The following is a 27704-nucleotide window of genomic DNA, read 5'->3' as shown; positions in this document are numbered from 1 at the left end:
GGGTTAGGATGCATGCACCGGGGATGGGAGGCATCTGGAACTGCATGCGAGTGCACACAAGTCGAGAAAAGAATTTTGTATATATGAAGTGCTAAATAAAGTCTATTTATAAAATTTTTTTAAGAATGAGTATAACTTTTCGCGACGAATCTAATGACGGTAATTAATTGATGATTGGCTACAATGATGCTACAGTAACTATCTTCTAGTCATGCGGTCAAAAGGCTCGTTAGATTCTTCAGAGTTCCTAGCAGTTCTGGAGTTGGTTTTGCAAACTGGTTTTATTTAATACCATAATTAGCAAAGTTTCCTAGTACTCCCTGGCGCAGAGAACCAAACAGGGCCGATGTGTGTACGTGTACCTACGAATTCTTCAGGTTCGAGACACGGCAGCCCAGTCTGTTGCAGCAATGGAGCGAGACTGGTTGAGAAGCTATGGAGTTTTGGCGTGGTTGGGTGCTCGTGTTCATGCCATTTTTCTTTTCGTGCAAGCTAATTCTCTAGCCATAGGTTTGTATTACTTAAGAGTTAACTAGGTCAGGTAGCTAACCCAAATCGTCCGAAATGCATTCGAGGTCGCAGAATTGTTACTAGAGAGAGCCTGGGATGGCTGAGACGATAACCTTTGGTATGCATGCACAACACTACACTTTGTAGTAGGCGCAACAGCTCGGAATGTGCGTGTCTGGAGACCATCGTTTGGGTTGCAACAAATGAAATAAAAACCGATCATCACGTGTTACTGTAATTGAGATGCAGGGGAGCCGGCCAAACGCAATGTACTACTGCAACCACCATGCTGCTTCATTCTGCTGGACGTCTGAAACTTATTAGCCTCTTATAAAAGGGATTTCTGTTACCCCATACATCTGCCTTCAATTCAATTACCTCCAGTCTCCAGATGAGTCAAAATATCAGAAACTGTTCTCATCTTCCAATGGTTTGTTATTAGCTGTCCTCTCTGGCTACGTTGCACTAACCTCAAAATTAAACTCAGAGGAATTCAAGTTGGGTGTGCAAACCACTACGATAGATCTGGCTCGATCCATGAACAAAGAGACATGCAGCTGGGAATCGGGGGCATCTGGAACTGCAACTCTTGGGGGTGTTGCGTTGGCTGTATCTCTGCCAAGTCCAGATAGCTCCTGAAAATGGTTGGTGGCTTCTACAGCTATCTCTGATGGTGATCTCTCTAGCTATCTGGACTTTACTAGCCAGCAGCTTATACTAGGATAATCCAGCAGCCTTCTTGACCGCCGATCGATTCATGTTCTTTGTCGTCATGGCAGGTTGGGCGGACTCGGCATGGGCATCACGCATTCTCAATAGCAGAGGGCAAGAACCAACTCGAAGATTTGCCCCCAGGAACAAGATGTTGGAGTCAGATCAGGCGCGGCCGGAAGAAGATGGCAAAGGATACATCCGGAGCCGCATGCCTTGGCCATTGGGGTGTTTCACCAGCTAGAGAAATAAATAGTATTTAACAAAAATGCATACATATATTAATAGACCACTGTAAAAGCACAAGCACATGAATGCTGATTTTTTTTATACAACGCATACCCTCATCGAGTTTAATTTCAGATCAGATGGAGCTAATAACCTCATTCAATAATATCCACCAATTTTGGCCTTGCTCTTGCTTGTATATATTGAAGCAGGAGAGCCAGCTAGCCCTAGCTACAATGTACACACACACACACACACCCCACACCACCAGCTCGATCAATGCAACAGCCAACAAGGAAACAATTAATAGATCGACACAAGCTACAAACGTAACCCAAGACCAATATGAATGGATCGATTGGAGCACGCAAGGGACGTGATGAATTATTGTACGCACTACGTGTTGCGCTAGACAATGCAAGAAAAGAGGTGTGGGAGTAGGAGGCGTCTGGAACCGTGTCGTTTGGGGTCTCACCAGTCTAGCTGGTGAGCTCGCTGCCGACGCCGCAGAAGCCAAGCCTTCGACGCCCGTTTCTCGCCGTCAGAATACGTCCTCCTCGTACAACGCCAAGACATGCGATGACGATGCACCGAGAAGGATCGTTGCCGGATGCGCTTCAAGCTGCAGCGTCAGCTGGCTCGAGCGTCTTTATTTGGTGGCAGCCGACATCCTCGATCATCCCGGCAATGGTTCGAGCAGGGCGCTTGCTAGCTTGTGCATGGTCGGACATTACGGGAGGTGGCGGCCGGTGATCTATTCACCCTGTAGTTTAGAGCGCAAGTCAGCCCCCATGGACAAAGAAAGAGTAGAGTTCATTCAAACAAATAGGTGCTGTTGTGCGAGTTTTTTTAAGGGGTACTACTGTTGTGCGAGTAGTTCCCAAGAATTAGCTCTTCATTCGTGCTCTTTAATTAGCAAATGGATGGTTAAGCCTTCCCCGTCTATTTGGCTGGATGACGGTTGTGGTTGTTCCGGAACGCTCTCATTTTTTATCACAAGGACGATAGCGGGGCTCAAACTCTTCGAGGAGTTTCTCCAAGACATCGAGTTGTGGAAACCTCGCTACAAAAAGCGGCGCCCTGATTTTGAGATTTGAAAATTTTGTATCCATTCTCTCAAGTAATCCTTACTCAAAAGAAAAAAAACTGGATCATCAAGGTTGCGGTTGCAACACATCAATAATGTGTACGAAGATCATTCGATCATCATCTCATCTGATGTACTAGAGATTTGACGCAGCAAATGCACCAAGTACTGCTCCCACTAACTCGCACGTACTAGTTGAAACAGGCATGATGGCTTATAAAAGGGCACATTCCCCGGCTGTGCCTTGCTCCTATCCTGGTAGCTAGCTGTATAGTCAATATACCCCCGGGAGAGAGAGAGAGAGAGAGAGAGAGAGAGAGAGAGAGAGAGAGAGAGAGAGAGAGAGAGGGAGAGAGAGAGGGAGCGAGGGAGAGAGAGCGAGGGGGAGAGAGAGAGAGAGAGAGAGAGAGAGAGAGAGAGAGAGAGAGAGAGAGAGAGAGAGAATGCATGAGTAAGACTCTGGGAAGAGGAGGCATCAAGAGCATCTGTCTGGTTATCCCAGCAGCCAACGCCACCAAGTATCTATCATAGGCTTCCTGTCGACGACGGTAGCGTGTAGCCACATCCTGCCACTCGTGCAAGTCCACAGTAATCTTCAACCGCCACAGATGGATGTGCTCTCTTCTTGTTGCAGGTATCATGGAACCAAAATGTCCAAACCAGGAGAGGGCTGCCCTGCACATTATGAGGGCGGCCAGTGGCTGCTAACTCCCCCAGGCATGTCCCCGAGATCCCCACGATCTGCGCCCTCGTGCATGCTTGATGGGCTGTTCTGTTTGTTGATTCATCTTGCCATTCCAAAATTTGTTACGGCCAAATAAGGGCATAACCCAAATTTTAGCCACATTTAGACTTGTTTGGATGGTAGGCACAAAACATTGGCAAAATGCTCTAGTTGGGAGCATGATATATGTGGTCAGCTTGGGTCTTGTTTTGTTAATTTAATTGCAAGGCATACACCAGTGCAAATAAACGGAATATACATTGGATTTGTGGTTTAAGAAATGTAATGTTTTGAGTATTATTCTTCAACATACACGTTATCATGTCCTATCCCTTGCATAGTACAGTATCTAGAAAAATTATTTTGGCGCGCTAAACAAATATTGGCCTTAAATCAGCTAACAGCCAAATTATAAGGAGGACATGTCCAAACTTTGGTTTGGCTAGCCAGGGTTAATCCAAACACGCCAAAATTACTTGACTGCAACGTGGTGGAATTACGAGCCTAACCCCGGCCAAGTGTACTTCTATTGCTTGCAATAATATGATCTGAATTTTTTTTTCTATGATTGGCAAAACTTGCTACAAAGACAAGCAGCAATGCAATATGAAGAATGCAGACCTGTAAAAATTCACTTAGATTCTACCGTTATTCGCTACAAACATTGGTTCTATAACCCACATTCAGACACATTGTTTGCCTGAAAGACAACAAGGTCGAGAGACTGAAGATCAAATAGCTAACAGCAACAACGAACCGTCACTCCTACCTAAAATAATCAAAACTGCTGAATTCTCTTGTTCCTAAAAGGAAAAAGAATGATGAAACGTCTTCGACATCACACGGCGTTAGGGCCGGTGGGGATGGGCTGGTACCCATCACGGCGATCAGACGCGTCGCTGCTGGAATCGACAGGGATGAGCTTCAGGATGGCACCAATCACCAGGCTGACCGACCCGATCAGAATGCTTGTCAGCCAGAGCCTCCCGCTCAGGTGCTCCGTGCTAGCGAACGTCCCTAGGAGCTCCACGATGATCACCTGAAACGCCGCGGTGGCACCGGCGACCGCCGAGAAGATCCAGCTGCTGAAGATGCCGCTGAACACATTGATCTTCTCCATTTCCCTGCTGTTTACCTCGTTGAAAACCTGCCAAGAACAGAGTGTGAATGACAACAAGAAGTTAAAGTTCAGAACTAAGAAGGGGCAACTTCAGCTTCTGTACCTGGCAGAACACAAAGGTATTGAATATGAACGTGTTGAGCTGGGTGTCAGATCGATCGCCGTTCAACTGCAGGAGGCTCTTGCCCTTGAAGATGAGGATGCCGAGCACGATCAGCTGGTAGATGCTCTGGCCTATGATGTTCCTCCACATCACCTTGGTGATGAAATTGTCACCTCGCCCGACCGGTGGCCTCTGCATCATCGTATCATTGGGGGGCTCCGTGGCCAGTGCCAGGGCGCCGAGGGTGTCCATGATCAGGTTCACCCACAGCAGTTGCACAATGGTCAGCGGGGCGCTTCCTGAATTATTTGTTCGGTTGTAAATCACAAGAGAAGTCAATCACAAAGTGAGTTAGATGATGTGACAAGTACAACTGAACATGCAGTTATGCGCACCTGTGAAGGATGCGGAGACGAAGTTCACCATCAGGGCAACAACGTTCACCGTGAGCTGGAACTGCACGAACTTCTGGATGTTGATGTAGACGGAACGACCCCATTTGGCGACGTTGATGATGGTCGAGAAGTTGTCATCCATGATGATCACGTCGGCATTCTCCTTGGCAACCTGATCAGCAGTTGCAACCGTCAACTAGTCTGAAAAACATTTTTGGGCGAGTCAGGTGTTCAGGATCAGGAACAAACGGGTTACACACCTCTGTTCCAGCAATGCCCATGGCGAGGCCGATGTCAGCCTCGTGCAGCGCAGGCGCGTCATTTGTGCCGTCCCCGGTCACCGCCACCACCTCTCCGAACATGCCCCTCAGGTTGGTCACCAGCGTGTGCTTGTCCAACGGCAGCGACCGAGCCATCACCTGCAGGCTCAAGAAACCAGTCGTCGTGTCAGTTTTCCTGATGCAAAAAATTCTTCTAATAAGAGAATGCAGCAGCTACGTGCCTGGATTCTGGGTATGATCTCCTTCATCTCGTTGGGGGTCTTGGCCCGGAAGTCGGGCCCCTCGATGGCAATCCCATCATCGGTTAGGATGCCGCACTCCCTCGCAATCGCCTTGGCCGTGCTGATGTTGTCACCGGTGACCATGCGGACATTGATACCTGCAGCGCGGCACGTCTGGACGGCCTCCCTCACCCCTGGACGGAGGGGGTCCTTGATGCCGAACACCGCGATGAGCGTGTACCCATCGTTGGGGATGTCGCTGCCGCTGGTCACGTCCTGGTACGCCAGGCAGAGCGTGCGCAGCGCCTCGCACGCGAACGCGTCGATGGCGCTGGCCACGCGCTTGGCCTTGGCATCCGTGAGCTTCTCGACGCTCCCGGTGCCGTCGATGATGGAGCCGCACCGCCTCAGGACGACCTCGGACGCGCCCTTGAGGATCACGCGGGGGTGGCCGGCGGCGTGCGGGGACGCGACGACCACGGCCATCGTCTTCTTCACCGAGTTGAAGGGCTCCACCTTGAGCTTCATGGCGCTGCAGCGCTCCACTTTGGTGTACTTCTCCACCTCGAGGCCGAACTCGAGGATGGCCGTCTCGGTGGGCGTGCCCATGATGGTGGTCTTGCCGTCCTTGTTGGTGACCACCTCCGAGCCGGAGCAATGGAAGACGCCCTCGAGCAGCACCTTGGTGAAGTTTTCCGACACGGACGACTTGAGCCCGTCGAAGCCCTTGGCGGTGCTCACGGTCTGCGCCGCCCCGGAGGCCCAGACTTTCTCGACGACCATGTGGTTGGTGGTGAGCGTGCCGGTCTTGTCGGTGCAGATGCAGCTCGCCGACCCCATGGTCTCGCACGCCGAGAGGTGCCGCACGAGCGCGCGCTCCTGCATGAGCTTCTTCATGGCGAAGGCCAGGCTGAGCGTGACGGCGAGCGGCAGCCCCTCGGGCACGGCGACGACGATGATGGTGACGGCGACGGCGAAGAAGTTGAGCACCGAGAGCGCGTCCTCGCCGCTCCACCGCAGCAGCCCGCCGGGCGCGCGAGCCTTGCCCGCCAGGAAGCGCGCCATGAGCACCGTGAAGGTGAGCACCGCGAACGCCAGCCCGATCTTGCCGATGATGGTGGCCACGCCGTTGAGCTTGACCTGCAGCGGCGTCTCGTCCTCGCCGCCCTGGCTCAGCGTCTCCATCAGGTTCCCCCACTCGGTCCGCATCCCGACGGCCGTCACCAGCATCCGCGCCGAGCCGTCCTGCACCTTTGTCCCGCCGAGCAGGAACGGCTTGGCGCTCGACAGGTGCACGGGCTCGCTCTCGCCTGAGAGGCTCGACTCGTCGACCACGAACGAGTAGCCGTCGATGTAGAGGCCGTCGGCCGGCACCTGGTCGCCGATGGACAGGTGGACGATGTCGCCGACGACGATGTCGTAGATGGACACCTTCTGCCGGTAGCCGTCGCGGGTGACGTGCATGTCGATCTTCTTCTTCTCCTTGTCGAGGTCCCGGAACTGCAGCGACTGCTTGTAGTCGCTGGCAGCGGTGATCATGACCACGAGGAAGATGGTGAGCACGATGCCGAGGCCGTCGTACATGCCGTTGGGCCATCCCTCGGTGGCCAGGCCGATGACGACGGAGATGAGCGCGCACATGGCGAGGAGCAGGAGCGTCATGTCCTGGCTGGCGTCCCACAGGAACATCCAGAACGTCCTCGGGGGCTTCTCCGTGTACTGGTTGGCGCCGTACACCTCGGCCCGGATGCCCGTGTCGTCGGACTTGATGCCGTCGGCGAGGGAGGCGTTGATCTTCCGGGCGATGCCGTCGACGCCCCTGTGGTGCCTCAGGCTCTTGGTGTCGTGGTTGCGCACCACGGTGGCCAGCTCCTCCGCGCTGATGGAGAAGCCGCATTGCCGCGCCACCTCCGGCAACGGGTGCTCCGCCTTGCGGGCGGCTACACAAAGGATTTCAACACCGACATCATTGCTAGAGGATCGGATCGAGGAAGCATGCAACAGATTGATTGAACCACCCAAGATTGAATGCGATGCTAGCGTACCATCGATGAACTGCAGTGCAGCCTTCTGCACGTACAGTGCAACACGAAGATTCTCCTGCGAATCAGAAAGAATCATTTTCAGTGCTTTGGGGCTGGACGCCAACAAAAGGCTTCAATGTTCTGTCATGCAGCTTTTAACGTGCTCAGTAAAATTACATTGAGGGCTTTAGTTCATTTTGCAAAATAATTTTGCAAAGGAATCTTGGTCATTTGAAGTACTAAATGAAGTCTATTTGCAAAATTTTTTGCATAGATGGGTTGTAAATCGCGAGACGAATCTAATGATGTTAATTAATCCATGATTAATTAATAATTAGCGGATGGTTACTGTAGCATCACTGTTGCAAATCATGGATTAAGTAGACTCATTAGAATCGTCTCGCGATTTACAGCCCATCCATGCAAAAAGTTTTGTAAATAAACTTCATTTAGTACTTCAAATTAGCAAGATTCCTTTTCACTTTAATGTGTTTACGACTTTTTTGCGTTTACATGTAAAGAACTAAACATGCCCTGAATTAGTAGCACAGAAATAAAGAAACTTTTACTGAATAATATATAAAGTTGGCTGATAATTAAACTGGGCTAAAACAAACATTACATGAAACTTCACCTTTTTTCTGCTTACTCTTTGAAAAATTCATTAGTGCTAATTATAAACATATACTTTGGGAGAAATCAACTGTTGCTAAAATCTCTCACTTTAGAACAAAAATCATATAATTTCTTCATGTATTCTAACCCAGAGGTACATACAAATAGATCAAGACGTAGTCCTAGTATTAGTTAGTATTCAGAACCTAAAGAGTGACAGACAATTAACTTAGCTTAAATAACTCTGTCCTGTAGGTTACACAAAAAGGCAACTGATGTACACAATGTGCAATAACTAATGAAAATTATGGAGCACATCAAGAAAACAACATTTGCTCTTCATGCTTCTGAATTGGACTTTTTAGGTTGACCATTGAACCTATATTCAGAGCCCCATAACAGAAGTCGAAATTCCAAGACAGGTATTCTGATCGGCCTAGTGTGGATTAATATTAGGGTGATTTTATACACTGATATGTAAAATGTAATTTTCCACTGTACTTTAACCAGTGCAATTAACTGGCAAAAAATTACTAGAGCATTAGTCCTTGGGCATGGGTCATTGACCTAACTGCCAGAAGTTATATTCGTCATAACTCACACTAACTGTTGTCATTGTTTCTTTTTTCTTGAGAATACCATATCTATTTTCCATATAATTTTCGAAATAGGCAAGTTGTTTAAACCGATTGCACAAGATGAGCAGTAGCTCCAAGGAAAGTTGAAGAAAACGGTGGAAGCACTAGGCAGGTAATGTTGCGTTGGATGAACATCGTTGTAACAATGTACAATAACAGCGTATCAGATTACTTGTTCTTAATCCAGTGCCTGAATTGCAGATCGAAACTAATTGAGTTCCATCAATTCTGATAAAAAAAAAACAATTTCAACCCATGCGTGTGAGGTCAGCAATGAGATGAGATGGCCAGCCAGATTGGTTCTTGATGGACGTACCTGTATCTTGCGACGCTGCGTCTCGACCTGCGACCGCTTGTCGAGGTCGGGGACCATGCGGAAGCGGCGGCGGCGGTTCTTGACGAGCGTGCCGACGGCCTCCCGCCACCGGCGCTGCGCATCCTCCGACGGGTTCTTGGCCGGCACCTCGAACCTCTTGAGGAACTCCATCGACTTGTTCCGCAGGTACGCCATGATCGCCGGGGCCCTCGACCTGCCGAAGAACTGAACCTGAACCCCTGCTCCTCTTCTAATCAACAATCACAGCTGCCTATCAGCTGCGCCCGTTCTTGAGTTCCTGGCAATCAGGTCTGCAACTCCATGGCCATCTACCTCTTCTTCTCCCCCGGCCGATCTCCTTTGTTTTGTTCCGCAGGCACAGGCAGGCAATGGTGATGGGTGGCTTCTGGTTCTGGGAGCGCGGGCTACCGACCCACCTGCCGCGGAGTCCGAGTAGCAGGGACCTCGCGGCAGCAGCTTTGACGGGATCAGAACTCTAAGGCTGTCCACAACGGGCCGAGCAAACTCAGGAGCATCTCCTCCTCGATTTCCACGCCCCCTCTGTCTACAGTGCCAAACAGTACATCTACAGTGCCAAACAGTACATTTGCTCCTTCATTTGCTCTTCTCGCTGTGGACAGTCTAACAACCTCCCAATCTGGCCCCATGCATCGGATCTCTGCCGATAAATATAGGCAGCGCCCATGCATGCGCTTGTTTGCTGGCTTGGGGTTGCTCCTGCCCCCCCCCCCCCCCCCCCCCGATTGACATGGACACGAACTGCAAGTCTGCTTCAATTACCGTACATGATCTGTTGGCCATCATAGATGATCTCACAAAGGAAAATCAAGATCATTGGAACTATATGCTAGCATTTTATTTATTTATTTATTTTTGCTGCGTGCGCATGCTTGCGAAAATGCAATGGCATAGCTATCCCTTACCAATCATTCTGGATGGCAGCTAGAAGACTGATTTCATACGCTGGAAGCAGCTTGGACACGACAGCTTTGACCGCCGAACAGAGAATGCACCCACATACACTCCTAGCAGAGCAACAGTTAATCCAATTCAGTTAAGCACCACGACGGCAAAGAAGTTCGACAAGTCAAAGCAAAATCAAGATCAATCATTGGAACTATATGCTAGCACTTTTTTGGTGCGCGAAAATGCAGTGGCATTGCACAGGCTGTAGCTTTTTCCAATACAAATTCCACCACAAGGTGGCATACTGACTGAACCAGTTTCTGACACTCTGTTCTATCTTCATATCGACCATAAAACGCACTGAGAGCATAGGAGGGAGGATAAGTCAGACCGTCAAACCTCCATACAGCAGGCAAAAAAGATGTTTCCTACCATGTAAAGTATTACAATCACTACATTGACTAAAAGCAGAAAACACTCAAGAAGCACACGAAATTGTTCAGGTCTTCGGCAGCAAGTTCTGCCTTCTTCAGCGGCTAGGGAGCAGACCCGACTTGCAATTCAGTACTTCCTTATAAAGGCCCGGCAAAGATACTTGCTCCTTCAAAGTTACCGTATACTGATTCTGGTGCCTCCAGCTTGGCCTTGGAGCATATAAATGGTAAAAAAACATCCAGTCTTCTAGCATCTGTGCCACAATTCTCCATAGCATCTTCACATTTGAGAACAGAAGAAACCTCTTAGTTTCCACAACCGTCACACTCACACAGTAGCAGAACAAACTAAATATGAAGCGCGAAGTTTCTTATTGTATAAAGCCACCACTTATTGTCAACATATTGAAAGTTAGTACCGAGTTCCTTCTCAATTATTACAAGATGGCAGCCATAAATTTAGCGATATCTACTGTAAGCACTTGGCAGCAATTGTTGGTATGAAAGGAATTGATGAATATTTCTGATTTAAGCGTAATAAAGCTACATATTTGAGATGACAGAAACAAATTAGGGCACTCTGTAGGACAACTGTTGATAGGACACTTTCAGCTAAACTACCTTGATCCTCGTCTCATCCAGAGTATCTGACAACAACAACATAGCCTTTTTTCCCAAGCAAGTTGGGGTAGGTTAGAGATGAAACCCGAAAGAAATAAGTTCAAGATTCGGGCACATTGATAGCTAGTCTCCAAGCGTTCCTATCCAAAGCTATCTCTTTATAAATATTCCAATCCTTAAGGTCTCTCTTAACCGACTCATCCCACGTTAGTTTAGGTCTACCTCTACCCCTCTTTACATTATCGACCCGCTCAAGAACCCCATTACGCACCGGCGCCTCAGGAGGCCTTCGTTGGACATGTCCAAACCATCTCAGCCGATGCTGGGTAAGTTTCTCCTCAATTGGTGCCACCCCGACCCTATTCCGAATAACTTCGTTCCGGACTCTATCCCTCCTTGTGTGCCCGCAAAACCACCGCAACATCCGCATCTCTGCTACACTCAGTTGCTGGACATGTCGCCTTTTTGTAGGCCAACATTCAGCACCGTATAACATCGCCGGACAAATTGTTGTCCTATAGAATTTGCCTTTTAGCTTTTGTGGCACCCTCTTCTCACAAAGGATGCCAGAAGCTTGCCGCCATTTCAACCAGCCAGCTGAAATTCTATGCCTAACATCTTCATCAATGTCGCCATCCTTTTGTAGCACCGATCCTAAATACCGAAAAATATCCTTCTGGACCACCACTTGCCCATCTAGACTAACGTCTCCCCCCTCATGCCTAGTCGCGCTGAAATCGCACATCATGTACTCGGTCTTGGTCCTACTAAGTCTGAACCCTTTCGACTCTAACGTGCGTCTCCACAGCTCTAACTTCCTATTAACCCCTGCCCTACTCTCGTCAACTAGCACCACATCATCAGCAAAGAGCATACACCAAGGGATCTCACCTTGTATATCCCTTGTGACCTCATCCATCACTAAAGCAAATAAATAAGGGCTCAATGCTGACCCCTGGTGTAGGCCTATGTTAATAGGAAAGTCAGTGGTGTTGCCATCACATATCCGGACAAACGTCGTCGCATCCTTGTACATATCCTTAATGAGGTTAATGTACTTAGTTGGGACTTTGTGCTTCTCTAAGGCCCACCACATGACATTTCTCGGTACTTTGTCATATGCCGTCTCAAGGTCAATGAAGACCATGTGCAAGTCCTTCTTCTGCTCACTATATCTCTCCATCAATTGTCGTATTAAGAAAATCGCCTCCATGGTTGACCTTCCAGGCATGAACCCAAATTGGTTTTGGGTCACACTTGTCACTCTTCTTAGGCGATGCTCGATAACCCTCTCCCAAAGATTCATCGTATGGCTCATCATCCAGAGTTTCTGAAACTGGAACAAAACTGCATACCTGTTCTACGAAATCTACGAAAATCTTGCTTCATGCATGTTTAAACATCTTCATACTAAGCCAATGCAGATAGACTGCCACGATTATCACAGGAAGCGTCAATGGCACAAGTAGGCAGTAATACCTGCAAATTACAGAGTAAACTAGTCAGAGAACTTGTAAATCAATTACACAAAGTATGCTTTTGCATGGACCTCACTCATTCAAATGGAAACAACATCACGAAGAATATCCATAAGTAGACTCTCCAATGCACCTAGCTTACTTGGTAGTTGGTACTATTAATTAGTTAGCAAATAAGTGGACTCACTGTGGTCAGACGACTGTTGGCAAAATAAACAGAAGGCACTGCATAGGAATTCCTTACCAATCATTTTGGATGGCAGCGAAAAGACTGTTTTCATATGGTGGAAGCAGCTTGGACACGACGGCAGCATAGAAGAAACCCACAAACAAAGTGACCCCAAAAGCAATGAACACCGACCCAACCAGATCTTCTCTCAAAAAATGCATCTCTGAATCAACCCCTTTTGGTCAATGATGCGCAGACCGACCTTCTCTCAGAGGCGGACCCAGTATTTAACATAGGCATACACCCGATAATTTCTGCAAAAAAAAAAACTCAAGTTAGTACGTATGATACATGTATATATTGTAAGTGGGTTGGGTCCTAATACAAATAGGTTACTTTTGGGTTTGGGGAGAAGGGAAGAGGGGGGACGGGCATATCTGGTGGGTGCTCATTGCCAGTGGTGGATCTAAGATTTCAACTTAGGGTATGCCGAGCAAGTACTCAAATATACAATTCATTCTCATGAGGAAAATAAATATTACCCACTCCAATTGAAACCTCCACCGCCGTACACCAACCCAGTCCAAACATTTCAGCTCATAATGTAATAAACTATTAGCCAAACTATGGTTACAAACCAATAAACCCAATAAGAACCCGTTTCCAAAACTGTTGTGTCTATGCATTGTAATACTAGCTAGCTGGTAACCAAACCAAGCTTGGCACTGCACGCACGCACCATCCACTCCCTGGAACTTCCTGGTGATGGAGAACTCCCAGACGTTCTTGTTGGAAATTCCCTGCACAGGAGTTGTATTGCCGCAGCCGCCGGTCACCGGGGTCGCCTTCGTTACAGCTCCTGCGTGGAGAACGCACAGACAGACATGATCGTGAACAAGTGCAGTCAATGTCATGACAGTTCAACACCTCCACTTATGGAATCCAAACTAATTTTCCAATCGAATTTACATTTGGAAATAAAAAAAATGGAATCTCCAATTATCACAGAAAAGCTTGAGAGGGACTATTCGACCACCTACCCATCCAATTCGATCCTGGTAGCATATTGCAGCATGCATTCCCACATCCACAATAGATTAGCAACCTGATTACCTGATTATTCCCTTGCCCACTTGCCCAGTCGACCAAAACCAGCAATTACAAGAACCAATGTTTTACATTCGTCCGACTAATCGCGATTAGTCGCAATTAGTCGGGCTTATCGTTCCCTTGGCACCGATAAGGAGCAACGACTAGGTATGAGCGACTAGAATTCTAGTCGTCCGATTAGTCGTTGATTAGTCGCGATTAGTCGTTCGACTAGGTAGGAAAACGATCAGATTTGCAGTAATGGGCCGCGTCAACTGTGTGGTTGGGCTGCTGGGCTGGCATTAGGCCCATTAGGTTTTAGGCATATATGCACAAATGCATGTGCCTCAGACTCGCTGTCACCCAAATCTCACAAGTGAGTGACCAATTGACCATCATTGCGGTGTTCATGTTTGATATACACTATGTAATGTATAGTATACGTATCATTTCGGTCCTAGCATGATAGGACGACTATACAGACGACTAGGCTCGACTAATCGGCCTGATCGACGACTAATCTCGACTAATCACCTTATCGGTGCCATGGCGACTAGGTCCGACTTGACGACTGTAAAACATTGACAAGAACCGCCGCATGACTACCCACAGAGGCGGGTGGATCCAACAGATCGGGATGCAAATAGAACAGAATCCCAAAATTCAGGGAAGCGCTTTGCTGTCAGAGACAGAGAGATGCAGAGAGAAAGAGGGGGGAGACACACCTTGAGGCAGTGATGGAGAAGCTGCGTGGCGGCGCAAGGAGAGGCACGGGGGCTGCAAGCGAGCGCCCAGATGCAGTCCGCGCGGCCGCCGGTGGCGAGCAATGGCGAGCTCCTCGAGGAGTAGGTGGAGGTGAAGGCCGGGAAGCAGCAGCGAGGCGGAGGTGGCGGCAGCAGCAGCGGCGGAAGGGAAGCAGAGGTGAGGGTCGAATTGTGACTGCGAGATTTGCTGGAGGCGGAGTGCATGCGAGGAACCACAACACGATCCACGGTTACAGCCAGCCCATAAGAAATCGAACCACAACACGATCCGAACCGCTCAAGAGCTGGAGCCCAAATCGAACCGTCGTTTTAATGCGGGCCCGTTTAGCACCCAATCTAAACTATTAAAACTAATTATCATCCCATAAAAAAAACTAATTATCATCCAAACCATTTGCAGGGCGAGTCATCATGGCTCACCTTGGCGGCTCGGTGGACCGCGGACGGTGGGGCGGCTCGGCCTGGAGGCTTGGATGGCAGGGGCAGGCCCAGGATTTGAGATTTGGGTATTAGAAATTTGTAAAGGGCGAAAAAAATTTGGCAGCCTAAAGCATATATTCATATCATATAATTAAGTATCAAAATTATAGCATTTATCATAGCATAACTTGAAATTGTTCGACAAACAAGTAAAATAAATAAAGGATAAAACAACAAATGATAAAAAAAGCTTACAAATTTCAGCCTACAATTTAACTTTTCGATCCTTAATGGCTTGAAAATAAGAGTTAATATCCTGATCCTTAGCTTGGAAGAAGAATTCCCTTTCACTGAATGTGACCAAGCAACCATTCAAAAATTTCTGCCCCATCTTGCTTCGTAGCTTGTTTTGACAAAGTTCATTATAGAAAAGATCCTCTCAACACCAGCAGTAGCAACAGGGAGAAGTAGCACCAATTTGAGAAGTTTGTAAACAATATCATATCGAGAAACCTTTCTTTCTTTAACTAGCATCATAGATAACTCTGCTAGACTTCTCAAATTTTTGAAGTTGTCATCATTCCTCAATTCATTGATATATCAGTTCAATTGAAAAGGAAGTTGTTTCATTTCTTCAATTACAAAATCATGAGGATAGAACTTAGCAAGCTTAATCAAGTTCTCAGCATTAAAAGCTCATCAGTGGTCACCTTTGTTTTTTCAGAAGTACTCCTCCAGGCTCCAGCCGCACTGCCGCAGCCGGCCGCCTGGTGCCCGCCCGCCCAGGCCTGCTCTGCTCTGTGCTCGGGCCCAGGACGCCCGCTGCCGCCGGCGCCGTGGCAAGCGCCGCCGACGCTGCCCGCTGGGCGCTCCGGCTCCGCGCGGGCCGCCTGGCCCTTGCCTGCCCAAACGCTGTGCCTAGCGCTGCCGCCGCTGCCCCTGCCGGAGGCCGGAGTGCCACGCCGCCGCCGGACCGTGGAGGCGTGGACGGGAGCTAGGGTTACCAGGGGCAGGGAATGTGGGGAGGGGGTGTCGGGCTGGGCTGGGCTGGGCTCAGGCGTGAGGGGAGGTGGGAGTGGGAGGGGGGCTGAGAGAGGAGTTGGGCCGGCCTACAAGTGTTGGATAGGGGGCCAATTGAGCCTAAGTTGTCTAGTAGAGCTGAAAAGTCTATTTTGAAGTTGTATTTTTGCATTCTATGATACATATACATACTATATATTATATGTATAATTTTTTTTGCCAAAATTTTTTAGTATTCAACTGAATACTCATGAATACACGTGGGGCCTGCCCCTGCTGGATGGAGGAGTCAGACTGGCAGCAGGCGGCAGCTGCTGGGTGGAGAGAGAAGGAGCAGCGGAAGTGCCGCCCGGCGCCCGCGGGGTCGTCGTGGCGGCGTAGCCTTCCAATTCCAGGAGCGCCGGCTGCCGGTGGGGAACGGTGAGGGCAGGCGGCCGAGTCGCCTCTCGCCGCCTGCAGGAGAGGAGGCAAGATCGAAAAACTGTGAGACGCAGACGGTGGGGACAGCTTAGTGCTGATTTTTTCCGGTTCTTTTATGCATACAAAATTACTATTTGATTCACATTACAAATTTTAAAACAACCAAAACCCATTCTGATTTCTAATGTTTTTTATTGAGAATTGTTTTGAAATATCATTTTTTACTTATCCTTTTTGTTTTCATTTCTTTATAGATATATAACAGCAGTTTTGGTTAATTTTATACTATAGAAACAGTAAATATAAATTCCAACTAAAACTTGCTATTTCTTTTCAACCTTATGTATCAGCATGCTAGTAGTCCTCTTCTCCTGCTTACGGGTATTATGTTAATGCAATTTTGATTTTTTTTATTCGAGCATTCACTCCAAATAACGTACGCAAAAATATCTTCGAAGACTGAATTGGAGTTGGCAAAACCTCAAAATTGACGAAGTCACCACTCCGTTAAATTCTAGAATATTCACTCCCACGGGGAGTCGAAATCAGAATGTATGGCGCTACCGAAACTCTTGTAACCAGTAGGCCACATGTCGTTTCGCCGTAAATAGTCTTTTCCTATAATACATATAAGAGTTTGATGTCTTAGCAAATGGCAATAATGCATGGTTGAATAACCTAATTACTCCCTTTTATTTACATATCATTGGATCTGTTTTAAGGCAAATTTTACTAACTTTGACCAAATCTATAGAAAAATATAGCAACAATTATACTACCCAATATAATCACCATCAACATATATTTTTAGCATGGATTCAATAAAATGAATTTGGTCAAAATTAATCAAATTTTGCTTAGAACAAATCTAATATGATACATGTAAATAAAAACTAAGGGAGTATAAGTCTACTAGATCTCGGCATCTCGAGTACATCATCTTTTAAGTTAAATTTCGTATCAATTAGCATTCTATATCATCTTGGGCCGAACAGTACTCATAATATATAAACAATGTTGAAGCCACGCAAAACTGCAACGCGATGTAGTATAGCAGTATAAATATCAGGAGCGCGCAGTACGGCCCGAAAAATGACTCGGGAATTTACAAGCTGTTCCTACGCGTACCGGCAAGTGAATGAATGTGACGAAAGTAGAGAATAAATCGGGTGCCGCACGCAGTCACCCTACTCCAGATTCACAACCTTATTAATCGGCCATCAACGTCGATCCTCGTAATAACTCTCCCAATTAAGAGCCCCCGGCTTGGTCCGTGAACAAGCTCGTCACTCCATGGATGGTCCTCAACGTCACCAGCAAAGGGCAAGGCCAGGGGACAACAGAGAGCAGAGCCCCACACGTGTGCATCGCACGGGGGGAGGGGAGAAGCTCTGCTGACTGCAGAAGCAGAAACATCTCAATCTTCTAGAGGCCCTCGGTGACGAGTGACGAGAGGTCACCTGCTGCTGTTGGTTGCATGGTCCTTGTTACGGCGTCCTCCCCTCCTCAGTCGCCGCCGACAGCGAGCCCCTAACTCACCGCCACGTCTCCGGCCGCCGACGGCGCATCCTGCGTGTCGCCGGCGGGTGGGCCCTCTCGAGTTCCCGTTCCAGTGCGCTTCTGCTTCATGGCGCTGTTCCAGCTCCGCGGCGTCGCTGTCGGTGTCCGCGTCGAGAGAGACGACGGCTCGGTAGGCGCCGGGAACGCGCCCGGGGGCCCAGGCGTCAGTGGCAGAGGGTCCATCCGTGCTGCTCCCAGGCGCCTAGTGGCAAGGCTTCGTAATTTACGCGTGAAGCACGTGGGCTGACTTGAGAAAACGTAGAGGCCCGCCCATTCGTGCGCCCGGTTCCGTGGACCTGATGCTGGTTCCCCGCACTTCCCCGGTGACGGTGCAAGGACCCGGTGCACGGACGCGCTCGTGGGAGGGCGTCGGTTTCCGGGGAAGAAAGGGGGAGCCGAGCCACACGAGAAAAGCCAGCAGGGACTTGAGGGAGGAGAAGGGGCCCGTGGGCCCAGGTCACGGGTCTCCCCGAGTCGGGCCGGCGCGGGTGGCTCACCCATCCATCTGCCTGCCTGCACCCGACGCCACCCGGCGGGATCTCCTGTGGCATCACAGCCGAGCACACCTCACCTTGATGACATGCGATGATGGGTGCACGCGGCCTCGCACGGACGCGGCAATGGGATCCGCCTACCTGTACGGGTCAGTTTAGGTATATGATTAGTCCCGGGAAACGTCAGATCCTCGTCTCAGCTGAGTTGGTTATCTAGAAAGTTCAGTGTCCACTTATCCCATCCATGTGTTACTATGTTTTTTTTTCGTTTCGTTTCGTTTATTTATTAGGCAGCCACAAGTTCTGGACGAACGAACGTGTTCATAAAATCCAAACATGTATATAAACCTAAAATTCGTCACCGCAGGCGCAGATATATACGCGGATGCCTCCATGAGCATTAGGCACAAGGATAGATGGATCGCAGAAGATCCTGCCTCGCCTTTTACCCCCACCCAATTTCAAAATCTTCAAACCATCCGCAACCAAAACCCCCAACAAAACAAGATAATCAAAACAACCAGAGGATCAGAAAAGGTTCAAAAGCCAAAAATAGTCCACACTAACACAACCATAACCAAATTAAGGATCCATCAAGTGTGCTTTACCCACAAACAAGCTCATCACTAGTCACTCCTCACTAATCTTTCTTTTTGAAGTTAACTCCTCACTAATCTCCCCAAGCCTCCAACTGCTGCTCTTCTCCTACAGCTAGCTAGCTTCCCACCTCCCTCCCTCTTGGCTTGGCTCCCCTTCCCTTCCTTCCAGTTCCATTTCACCTCGCTGCGGTTTACCTCTCCCTTTCTCTCACCTTCCTCGCCCACCTCCGTCGCCTCCTCCTTAAGCAACGCCCCCCCAAAGCGAGAGACCCGCGACCCTAACCCTAAGCGCCACCACCAACCGGGCCCAAGCACACCCACTGGCGCGCTCATCGGCGGCAATGGCGGGGCGCCTCGTCTCCTCCCCCTCCTCGGCGGCGGCCGCGCTCGCCGGCCGCGATGCGTGAGATCGCGGCGCCGGATGGGGAAGGACGCCGGCGAGGCGCAGCAGCAGCCGCCGGACGGGGCGGGCGGCGGCGGAGGCGCAGGAGGCGGAGGAGGAAGGGACGGTAACGGCGGCCGCCGCTGCGGCTGCTGCTGCGGAGGGACAAGGGTGATCAGGCTGCAATGCGTGGCGGCGCTCCTGCTCGGGGTAGCGGTGCTGCTGTCGGCGGTGTTCTGGCTCCCGCCGTTCGCGGGGCGGGGCGGGGGCGCGGAGGGGCCGGATCCGGGGGATGAGTTCGGAGGTGAGCGCCTCCGCATTGCGAGATCTCGGTCTCGTTCCTCTCTATGCGGACGAGTAGTGGCTGCTGGTTCGATCTGTGCATAGTTTCCGCCGGGTGCTGGCTGGTGATTGCTCAGCTTTGGATCTGGATATAGGCAGTGAATAGCTGCGGCTTTGGGCTGGGAATTTTGAACCAACTTTGACTGCGAGGAACCCTGTCGAGACGCTGGGAGTTATATTAGGTTCGGACAACAAGCTGGATCTCCTAGAGTGCTCTGCTATTGTCTCATCATTCTACTGGTGTACAGCCTGCAGATTTAGTCGCGTATGGTTCGTGTTTTGCTGGGTTAGATGCTTCGATTGGATCAGTGCTGATTGGCATGTGTCGGTGCTCCTTTTTCTTTTTTTGGGAGGGGGGAGTGTCACCAAAAAAAAATGGTGCCAACATGAGAGAGTGGTTGTGTGTTTGGTTGGAAATTTGAACCAACTGCAACGTGTAAGGAAGGGTCCTCCTTTGGTATCTGCTGCTGCTATTTTTGTGAGAATAGTAAGTTTAAAAATATGCTGCCGAAATGGGAGTACTATGCTAGATTGCTGGCCTGGGTATCGGGGAATGGTGGGAAATGGTCACAAACTATTTCTGTTGATTGCTGATGTACCATTTTTGGATTCTGGGGATTCTGTATATTGCAGAATTGGGTGATGTAAGGGATATTGATTCTGTGCACTGGCCTGACTAGATTTTTGTGCTTTAATTGTAGATGAGTTTTCATTAGGCCATGGGATTGTGCACTGGATTTTTGTATTCATCTTAGTTACTTTAGGATGAGATGAACCAAGGTATTTCTGGTCATTTCTATTCCCTTGTTTAGCTGTATGAAGTGTTCTTGAGTTTTACTAGAGTCCATAGCTTATACAATATAATATGCAATGAACTCATTGCAAAAAAATGTTCCATTATAGCATATTGTTTACTAACAAACCTATATTTTGCAGCTGCTATAGTGGCAAGCTTTAGGCTACACAAGACAGTTCCTGAGCTGAATGGAAATAAATCTAAGCTCGAATTTGATATCTATGAGGAAATTGGCATTCCTAATTCCACTGTAGGCCCTCCAACTTTCTGATCTATGCCTTACTTGATACTTGCATCTTGTTGCCCTAAACTGATGCTTAAAGTTCTATACAGGTGGTTGTGAATATGCTGCACCCATTAGATGGCTCAAACTGGACAAACGTCGTCTTCAGCATTGTCCCTATCCCAGAGGCCTTGACTATCTCGTCAACATGGTTGAGCATTCTTAGATCACATTTCATGTCCTTGGTTGTACGGCAGTCAACACTCCACTTGACTGACTCTCTATTTGGGAATTCATCATCCTTTGAAGTAGTTAAATTCCCGGGAGGAATAACAATCATCCCTACTCAAACTGCTTTTCTTCTTCAGAAACCCCATGCAACTTTTAATTTCACTCTGAACTATCCAATCTACAAAATACAAGACAGAACCAACGAGTTAAAGGATCAAATGAAGGCAGGACTACTTCTCAGTCCATACGAGGTTAGTAGCACCCACTGTCCTAGTTTATTTGCAGTTTTCTTCATTATTAGTTCAGGCTGAAGCATATTTGCATGTAAGATATGTTATTTTGACTCTCCTAGCGTAGCGACCTTCATCATGCCAGAGGTGTATAGGAATTTGGTAATTCTGGCACTTCATATATATACATAATCTTGTAGACCTATTGTAATTTGTGACATACATTTCTGGCATTTACCCATTAGTTTGCTCGGCACTTCACACAAGTATTCTGTAAATATGAGAGATCATGCAGGGCGCCACACTAGGTTCACAGGATAATCTATCTAACATATTTCTTTTGTAAGAACTAAGAACTACAAAAAATTTCTGTCTTGCTGTAGTTTGTTTTGTACAGTTGCTTGGCAAGATAGCAATTCAGACTGGGGAAAATTTAAAAAAAAGGGCGTACCCAGTGCCGTAGGCTTCCCGCACTGTGCGGGGTCCTAGGCTTAAATTAGTAGTGTAGTTGATACCTGTTTTTTCCTTGCAAATTGAATATTTGGGTTTGTGCAATGCAGAATCTGTATATCAAATTGACGAATTCGCAAGGTTCAACGATTCTTCCTCCAACAATTGTTGAGACCTCTATTGTTCTCGAAGTCGGAAATCACCAGCCATCTGAGCCATCTGTGCCAAGGATGAAGCAGTTGGCGCGGACAATTACCAATTCATCTTCATCCTCTGGAAACCTGGGTCTGAATCATACTGTATTCGGCAAAGTAAAGCAGATTAGCCTTTCATCCTATCTTAGGCATTCCTTACATAGTGGGGGTGGTTCTGATGCACCTGGTCCTGCACCCATGTATCATCATGCTCATCACAGCCATCATCACCATCACCACAGTCCTGACAACAACAGGCGTCTAGCTCCGGCTCCTGCTCCAACTCATTTTCCTGTGCCGCAACCCAGATATGGTGCTCCACCTCCATCTGGGTGTCCATACAGCAAAAACAAGCCAAAGAAAAGAGGGCCAATTACACCAGCTTCTGAACCTGCAGTTAATGACCACCGTTCTGCTTCTAGTGCCCCACCACCACATCCATGGTCACCTTCGCCTGGTAGTCGTACTCCACATCATCCCACTATGCGTGGTAGATCCCCTGTTCCATCCCCTCCTGTGCTACCGGAGCCACCTTTGCCCGCCGTTTCTTTTGGTCATGCACATCCTCCAAGTGAACATGGAAGGCGGACAAGTCCTGCTCCAAGTGAACAGGCAACACGAGCGGGTCCTGCTGGGATGTCACAAGTGGCTCCTGCACCTCATTCATGTGAGATATTTCTCCATTTATATTTTCGCAACTTTAGAATTTTTCATCCACAAGCAATTCATTTATACGCTGCTGAGTGTGCGCAGAGCAAGTAAATGCTGTTCCAATCGTAACAAGCTACCATTATACATCTCGCTGTAGGATTTAATAAACATTTCATGTTAGTGTTTTTTATCCACAGTTTCTGCTCATGAGAATAGCAGTATATACGGTTCATTTGAGTGTATATCTGATCTTAATTACTTATTTACTCAGTTGAGCTTCAATTGCCAAGTTCTTTTCTATGAATGCTTGTGTCAGTTGACATCGGCAACACAAAATGAACTGAGGTTTTGGAAACTGGAGCGGGGACTCTATAGTTGTGATTTTGAGAATACACACATTGCTCCTTTTCCATTTGAATCATAATGAACTGAACTTTTTTTTTCCAATCAGCTAACAACAAAATGGAGTAGACGAGCCCAAGCAGACATTTGTACTACTCATGTTTTCGCTTCCGTATATTTAGCTAATAATACCAACATATCATCAACTCTGACCATATTTAGCTCATAATACCAACATATCATCAACTCTGACCATATAACATTGTGCTGTTGCAGCTGACGCAACCAGGATGCAGGGTGATTCCTGTCGCTGGGTTCTTTTTGTCTTTATATCAAGTATCCTAATAAGCCTACTATGATGAATGGAGCACACGGCTAACCAGATGTGAATTAGAGAGGTCCACGTCTGCAAGAGAGGATGGGGCTCCACCGGCGGTATCATCTGGTTGTAGCCGGGCGATGCGATCGGCTCCCGGGGCAGGTGGCCAAAAGCACAAGGAAGTTCACCCCTGCCTCGGCAATGCCGGTACACTCGCTGCTAGTGCATGTAAATATGGGTGGGAAATGGGAAACGGGGTATAAGGCAAACCGCAAGAGGGGCGGCGGCCGCGCGTCGTGGTCAAAGCCACAGGGGTGGCAGGCCCTTCTGTAGCGCGTGCGCGCCTGCCTCGGTCTGCCGTGGTACTGCCTGCTGCTGCTGAACTCATTAGAGGATCTCTCCTAAAGTGTAAAGGACCTTTGGTTTTCGCATATGAGAGGGCGCGGCGTTGGCCTCACAGTTTTGTGGAGGCTCGTTACTAAGTTTTGCATCCACGCCCAGTTTTGCTATGATCTTCTCTCTTTGAGTTTTCGTGGTATCCCATTTGTGTGCTACCAAAAAGGAAAAAGGAAAAAAAAAGGCTGAGCTGTGACCTCTGTTGCTGGCGCTCTGGTCTCGGCATCCATGCATGTTCATTCATAGAGAAGTTCAGATACTGTATATAAGTCTATTGGGTTGCCCGTTCTAAAAAAAATTTCTACAGTATCCGTCACATTGAATTTGGACATATGCATGAAGTATTAAATGTAGTTGAAAAAATAATTCATTATATAGTTTAACGAAACAAATCTTTTAAACCTAATTAGTTCACAATTGGACTTTAATTGCTAAATAACAATTAAAGTGCTATAGTATCAAAATTTAAAAAAAATTCGCGAACTAAATAAGGCTTATACTCCCGGGAGCTAATAATGTACTGGTGGTGTGAAGCTTCCGGGACCCCCCCTCACCAAATTCGCGTGATCGCATTTAGGAGCTTCTGAAGCAGATGCCAGTCGGCTGCCGCCAGGCGGCCTTGGCGCCAGGAACGCGTCGTGCCGCTCCGCCTCCGCAGTCCGCACATGGCCGCTTGCCGGGACACACATCTGCCGGCCGCGAGGACTCGGTGGGATACGGATACCAATATTCATCCGTGGGCCATGGCCTCGGCTCGCTCCTGCAGCGGTCGAGGAGCACAGGCTGCCTGGCCGAGCACCCCGGCGCCGCGATCCCGGGTGTACCAGCGTCGCATGCGGGATCCTGTTCACAATTTCGTTTTCACTGTAGCGAATTTTGTTTTTTGACCAAAATTTGACTTTCATACTTTTGAATTTGAAACCGAAATCACAAACTTTTCGGACCGAAATTCGTATCTCGGTGTTCACCGAAAACAAAAAAAATCACCGAAATTTCGATCTTTCCGACCGAAACGGTGAACCCTGACCTGGAGTAGGTGGTTGGCTGCGGAATGACCATCCAGCCCTCACTGCCTGTTGCTGCCTGCAATTGTGCAAACGCGGTTCTATCCCTGCACTAGCAGAGCAGACTCACCGGTGCCGGCGACGGAGCACCACCGGACAGGCGCCTGTCTCCCCTCTGCCATTAATGGACCTCGAGACCGGAGGCCCCATTCAACAGCAGAGTTGGCAGCCACCTGCCCGCCCGCCGGCCGCCCAACTGCATTGACACCCTCCCTCTTCAATTGCCGTCGTCCCCATCGCGCACTGTCACGTATCGTGCCGCACCAACTTGCACGGGCGCTGCTTCTCACCGCGATCTCCCAGATTAAACCGCGCACGCACGAACGAAGAACGCACAGTGCGCCACGCGAGCGCGATCCGTGTCCATTGCTGCCACCGCAACTGCTCGCCCACTGGCGGTGGTACAAAGCGCGCGGCGCCGCCTCCCACCTGCAGCCAAGCTACTGAGCTCCACGTACGCACGCCGCGGATCGGAGCCTGAGCCTCCGCTGCCATGCCGGCCGGCGGCGCGCCCTACCTGGCGGCCATGCGCCGCGGCCGCAGCTTCGCCTACCACAAGCTCCCGCCCGCCACCACCACCCTCGAACACCAAGACCACCAGCAGCAGCCGCCGCCGCCCGCTGCGGCCATCCAGGAATCTTACCAGTCCTACTACCGCGCGCTGCCGCGCTGGGCGCCGCTATGGCCAGGGGTCGGAGGAGGCAGCAGTGGCAGCGGAGGGCGAGGCGGCCGCGCCTGAGGATCTCGGGCCTGGCGCGGGCGCTGCGGCGGAGGGCGGCGGCCGTCGAGGGCCGGGTGCGGGCGTCGGTGGCCAAGGTGGCGCGGCGGCTCAGGGAGGGCCGGCCCTACATCGGGGACCTCTTCGCCGGGAATTACATGTTCATGCAGGTGGCGCCGTCGCCGACCATGGTGCCTGGGATCGACGACAAGTGCGGCGGGTACGCGCCCTTCACGGACTACTACTACGGCAAGGTAGTTAAGGGCATCAAGCCGGCGCCGGCGGCCGGAGCGTTGCAGCTGCAGGCGCACCAGGCAGCTGCTGCAGGGGTGCTGTACAACGTGTAGCTGCGCGCTCCGACGACTGGTACGGTGCTCCGGTCGATCGTGCCATCAGTTCTTCGATGCTTCGCTTTGTTGTGCTATGTTCGTGCTGTCAAAAAAAAATATGCATGCATGGGTAAATAATAAAAGTTGCCAGTTTGCATTCTCTCTCTCTCTCTCTCTCCCCCCCCCCCCTTCTTCTTGGCACATTAATGGTGTGATCTGTGATGAAATAGTAGCAGCGTAGTAGTATACAGTACTGACTACTGAGGAGTAAGCCAATCGGCGGATTACAATAGCTGCTACCCAAGCAGCGAAATTTCAGCCACACGCCGAAGCGTGCAGCGTCAGCAATCGCCTCAGGCGCCAGAGCTTGGCCTCTCCGTCATCCGGTTGCCCAGCTGCCGCCTGCCGGCGGCCTCTCAGCCTCAGGCCGGCCGGCCGACGAGGTCCAGTTCACCTGCGCCCTGCGGCAACCGTGCACGGCTGCCACGGCAAGCACGCAAGGGATGGAGGCAGATACCGCCAACTCCAACCGTACGCAATCGGCGTCGAGTGTCGGTGTCAGCGAGTAATGACGGGTGGTTAGCAGGCGGATAGCTTGATGGCAGACAGTGATCCTCACCGGTTCATGTACTCCCTGTTGCTGCTCCCACCCTGACCCGTCTCTCTCTCTCTCTGCGATAAAAGACAACCAGTGCAATACATAAATATTATTAAGATAAGAAAAGATACCCGATGCCGGGGCGGTTATTACCATGAGATTCCGAAAATTTCTTTTTTTTTGCGATAAAAGGATGTAACATATATTAGAGGATAAAGACGTGCACAGTACATCCCTTTCTTATAGGAAGTACCTTAAAGAAAATAGAAATTACAACCCGGTCCGAACTAAGGCATCTGTTCTTCTTCCTCGTCTGACCAAGGCGCTGGTGCTCTTCCACTCGCAGCCGAGCACATCGAACCGACAAACCTCCGCCATCAGTTCCCCAGAACGAGAAACGGACACCAAACTTTGGTAAGCTGCAGCACATCCTCCGTAACCACGCATCAACCGTCGGATTCGTCGATCTGGCACTTCCGCTCGCCATCTCTTGCCCAGCCGATCCAATCCACAGCAGCAGCAAGCAAAGAAAAACAACCAGCAAACTGGCCAACGAAGAGGAAGAAACAAGAACCTGGACCTCCGCCAAGAACCGGTAGAGGACTCCTGTACAGGGTGTGCGCAGATGGGGAACTCCAACTCGGTTTCCACACCCGGCGCACCCCAACCTCACAAGCCCATCGCCGGCCCCGGAGACAGAGTCGACGAAGTGGAGAGAGGGCCGGAGGACATTATTCCACTGTGGTGACGCCGCCTCCACCTCGCACGCGCCACCGGGACACCAAACCCTACCCCTAGAGGGACCTAATCTACATCGCCGGGCAAAGAACCAACCGTTCCCCTCACCTCCGAGGCCAACAAGGCCACCGGAGCTAAGGAAGAACGGCGGTCCTGCCGGCGAGAGAACCTGGTTCTCCCTTCGCCTCTTCAGTCGCCGAGAGAGAGGCTTCGAGAGAGAGATTTCGAAAATTTCAATACAACTAAGAAATATAAACAATAAATATGGTATACATTTTTCAATTAAGACCATATCATTTCTATAGATTCTAGTCGAAGATACATAAATCGAATTTCTGTGATGAGACAAATATCAACAATGTCATACACTGAGATTACCATAAAAATAGTAGAAACAAAAGCTAAGAAATAGCTAAGCATGCCAAAAAATTAGGATCAATTAATTTAAACACGACCAGAGATTAACTAGTTCTACTAGGCATTAACTTAAGCAGGGCAAAGATCAGTATGAGAAGAGTAAAAACAAACAAGCTTACAGTGCTCCAGTGCAAGCCTGCTCACGCTGGGCTGCTCTCTAGTCTTGCTGGCCTTGGGCCTCGTGCACCTGCCGGCCAGGCGCTGGAACCCGCCAGTGCTCTGATTGCCTCCCCGCACGGCCTGCTTGCTGTGGGCCGCGTGCCCCTGCACGTCACCTGGGCCGCGCCTGGGGGCGCACGGGGCCGCCGCCCTGCCG

At 49.4% G+C, this 27704-nt stretch overlaps 2 protein-coding genes, 1 long non-coding RNA gene and 2 pseudogenes across 5 annotated transcripts; 2 read left to right on the top strand and 3 right to left on the bottom strand.

The window, feature by feature from the left end:
- Positions 1 to 3793: 3793 nt before the first annotated feature.
- Positions 3794 to 9649, bottom strand: LOC120709208 (annotated as a pseudogene). Its single transcript, XR_005689593.1, has 6 exons — positions 8974 to 9649; positions 7426 to 7480; positions 5139 to 7320; positions 4879 to 5050; positions 4484 to 4782; positions 3794 to 4407 (listed from the first exon to the last, which is right to left on the bottom strand). The product of XR_005689593.1 is annotated as a calcium-transporting ATPase 1, plasma membrane-type-like (transcript).
- Positions 9650 to 10092: 443 nt separating this feature from the next.
- Positions 10093 to 18058, bottom strand: LOC120710319 (translation initiation factor IF-2-like). Its single transcript, XM_039995948.1, has 9 exons — positions 17855 to 18058; positions 16154 to 16348; positions 15586 to 15984; positions 14876 to 14923; positions 14417 to 14642; positions 13342 to 13461; positions 12678 to 12916; positions 12311 to 12434; positions 10093 to 10612 (listed from the first exon to the last, which is right to left on the bottom strand). The coding sequence occupies exons 1-7, from the start codon at positions 18056 to 18058 to the stop codon at positions 12831 to 12833; spliced, it is 1278 nt and encodes a 425-aa protein (XP_039851882.1). The 3' UTR covers positions 10093 to 10612; positions 12311 to 12434; positions 12678 to 12830.
- A 1044-nt stretch (positions 18059 to 19102) lies between these two features.
- Positions 19103 to 23637, top strand: LOC120709207. 2 transcript variants are annotated; one of them, XM_039994752.1, is made up of 5 exons: positions 19103 to 19654; positions 20629 to 20738; positions 20822 to 21193; positions 21733 to 22483; positions 23086 to 23637. In XM_039994752.1, exons 1-5 carry the CDS (start codon positions 19390 to 19392, stop codon positions 23166 to 23168), a joined length of 1581 nt encoding a protein of 526 aa, XP_039850686.1. In that variant the 5' UTR covers positions 19103 to 19389; the 3' UTR covers positions 23169 to 23637. The 2 variants fall into 2 exon arrangements, with proteins under 2 accessions (XP_039850686.1, XP_039850687.1); XM_039994753.1 differs by lacking the exon at positions 19103 to 19654 and adding an exon at positions 20442 to 20472.
- A 1080-nt stretch (positions 23638 to 24717) lies between these two features.
- On the top strand, positions 24718 to 25800 carry LOC120709205 (annotated as a pseudogene).
- Positions 25801 to 25850: 50 nt separating this feature from the next.
- Positions 25851 to 27212, bottom strand: LOC120709206. Its single transcript, XR_005689591.1, has 2 exons — positions 26487 to 27212; positions 25851 to 26307 (listed from the first exon to the last, which is right to left on the bottom strand). It is a non-coding gene; the product is annotated as an uncharacterized LOC120709206 (long non-coding RNA).
- Between the last annotated feature and the right edge of the window lie 492 nt (positions 27213 to 27704).

This window comes from Panicum virgatum, chromosome 5K (assembly GCF_016808335.1).
Source record: "Panicum virgatum strain AP13 chromosome 5K, P.virgatum_v5, whole genome shotgun sequence".
Lineage (NCBI taxonomy): Eukaryota > Viridiplantae > Streptophyta > Magnoliopsida > Poales > Poaceae > Panicum > Panicum virgatum.
The sequence above is the reverse complement of the archived record's forward strand: the minus strand, read 5'-3'. Positions and strand labels throughout refer to the sequence as shown.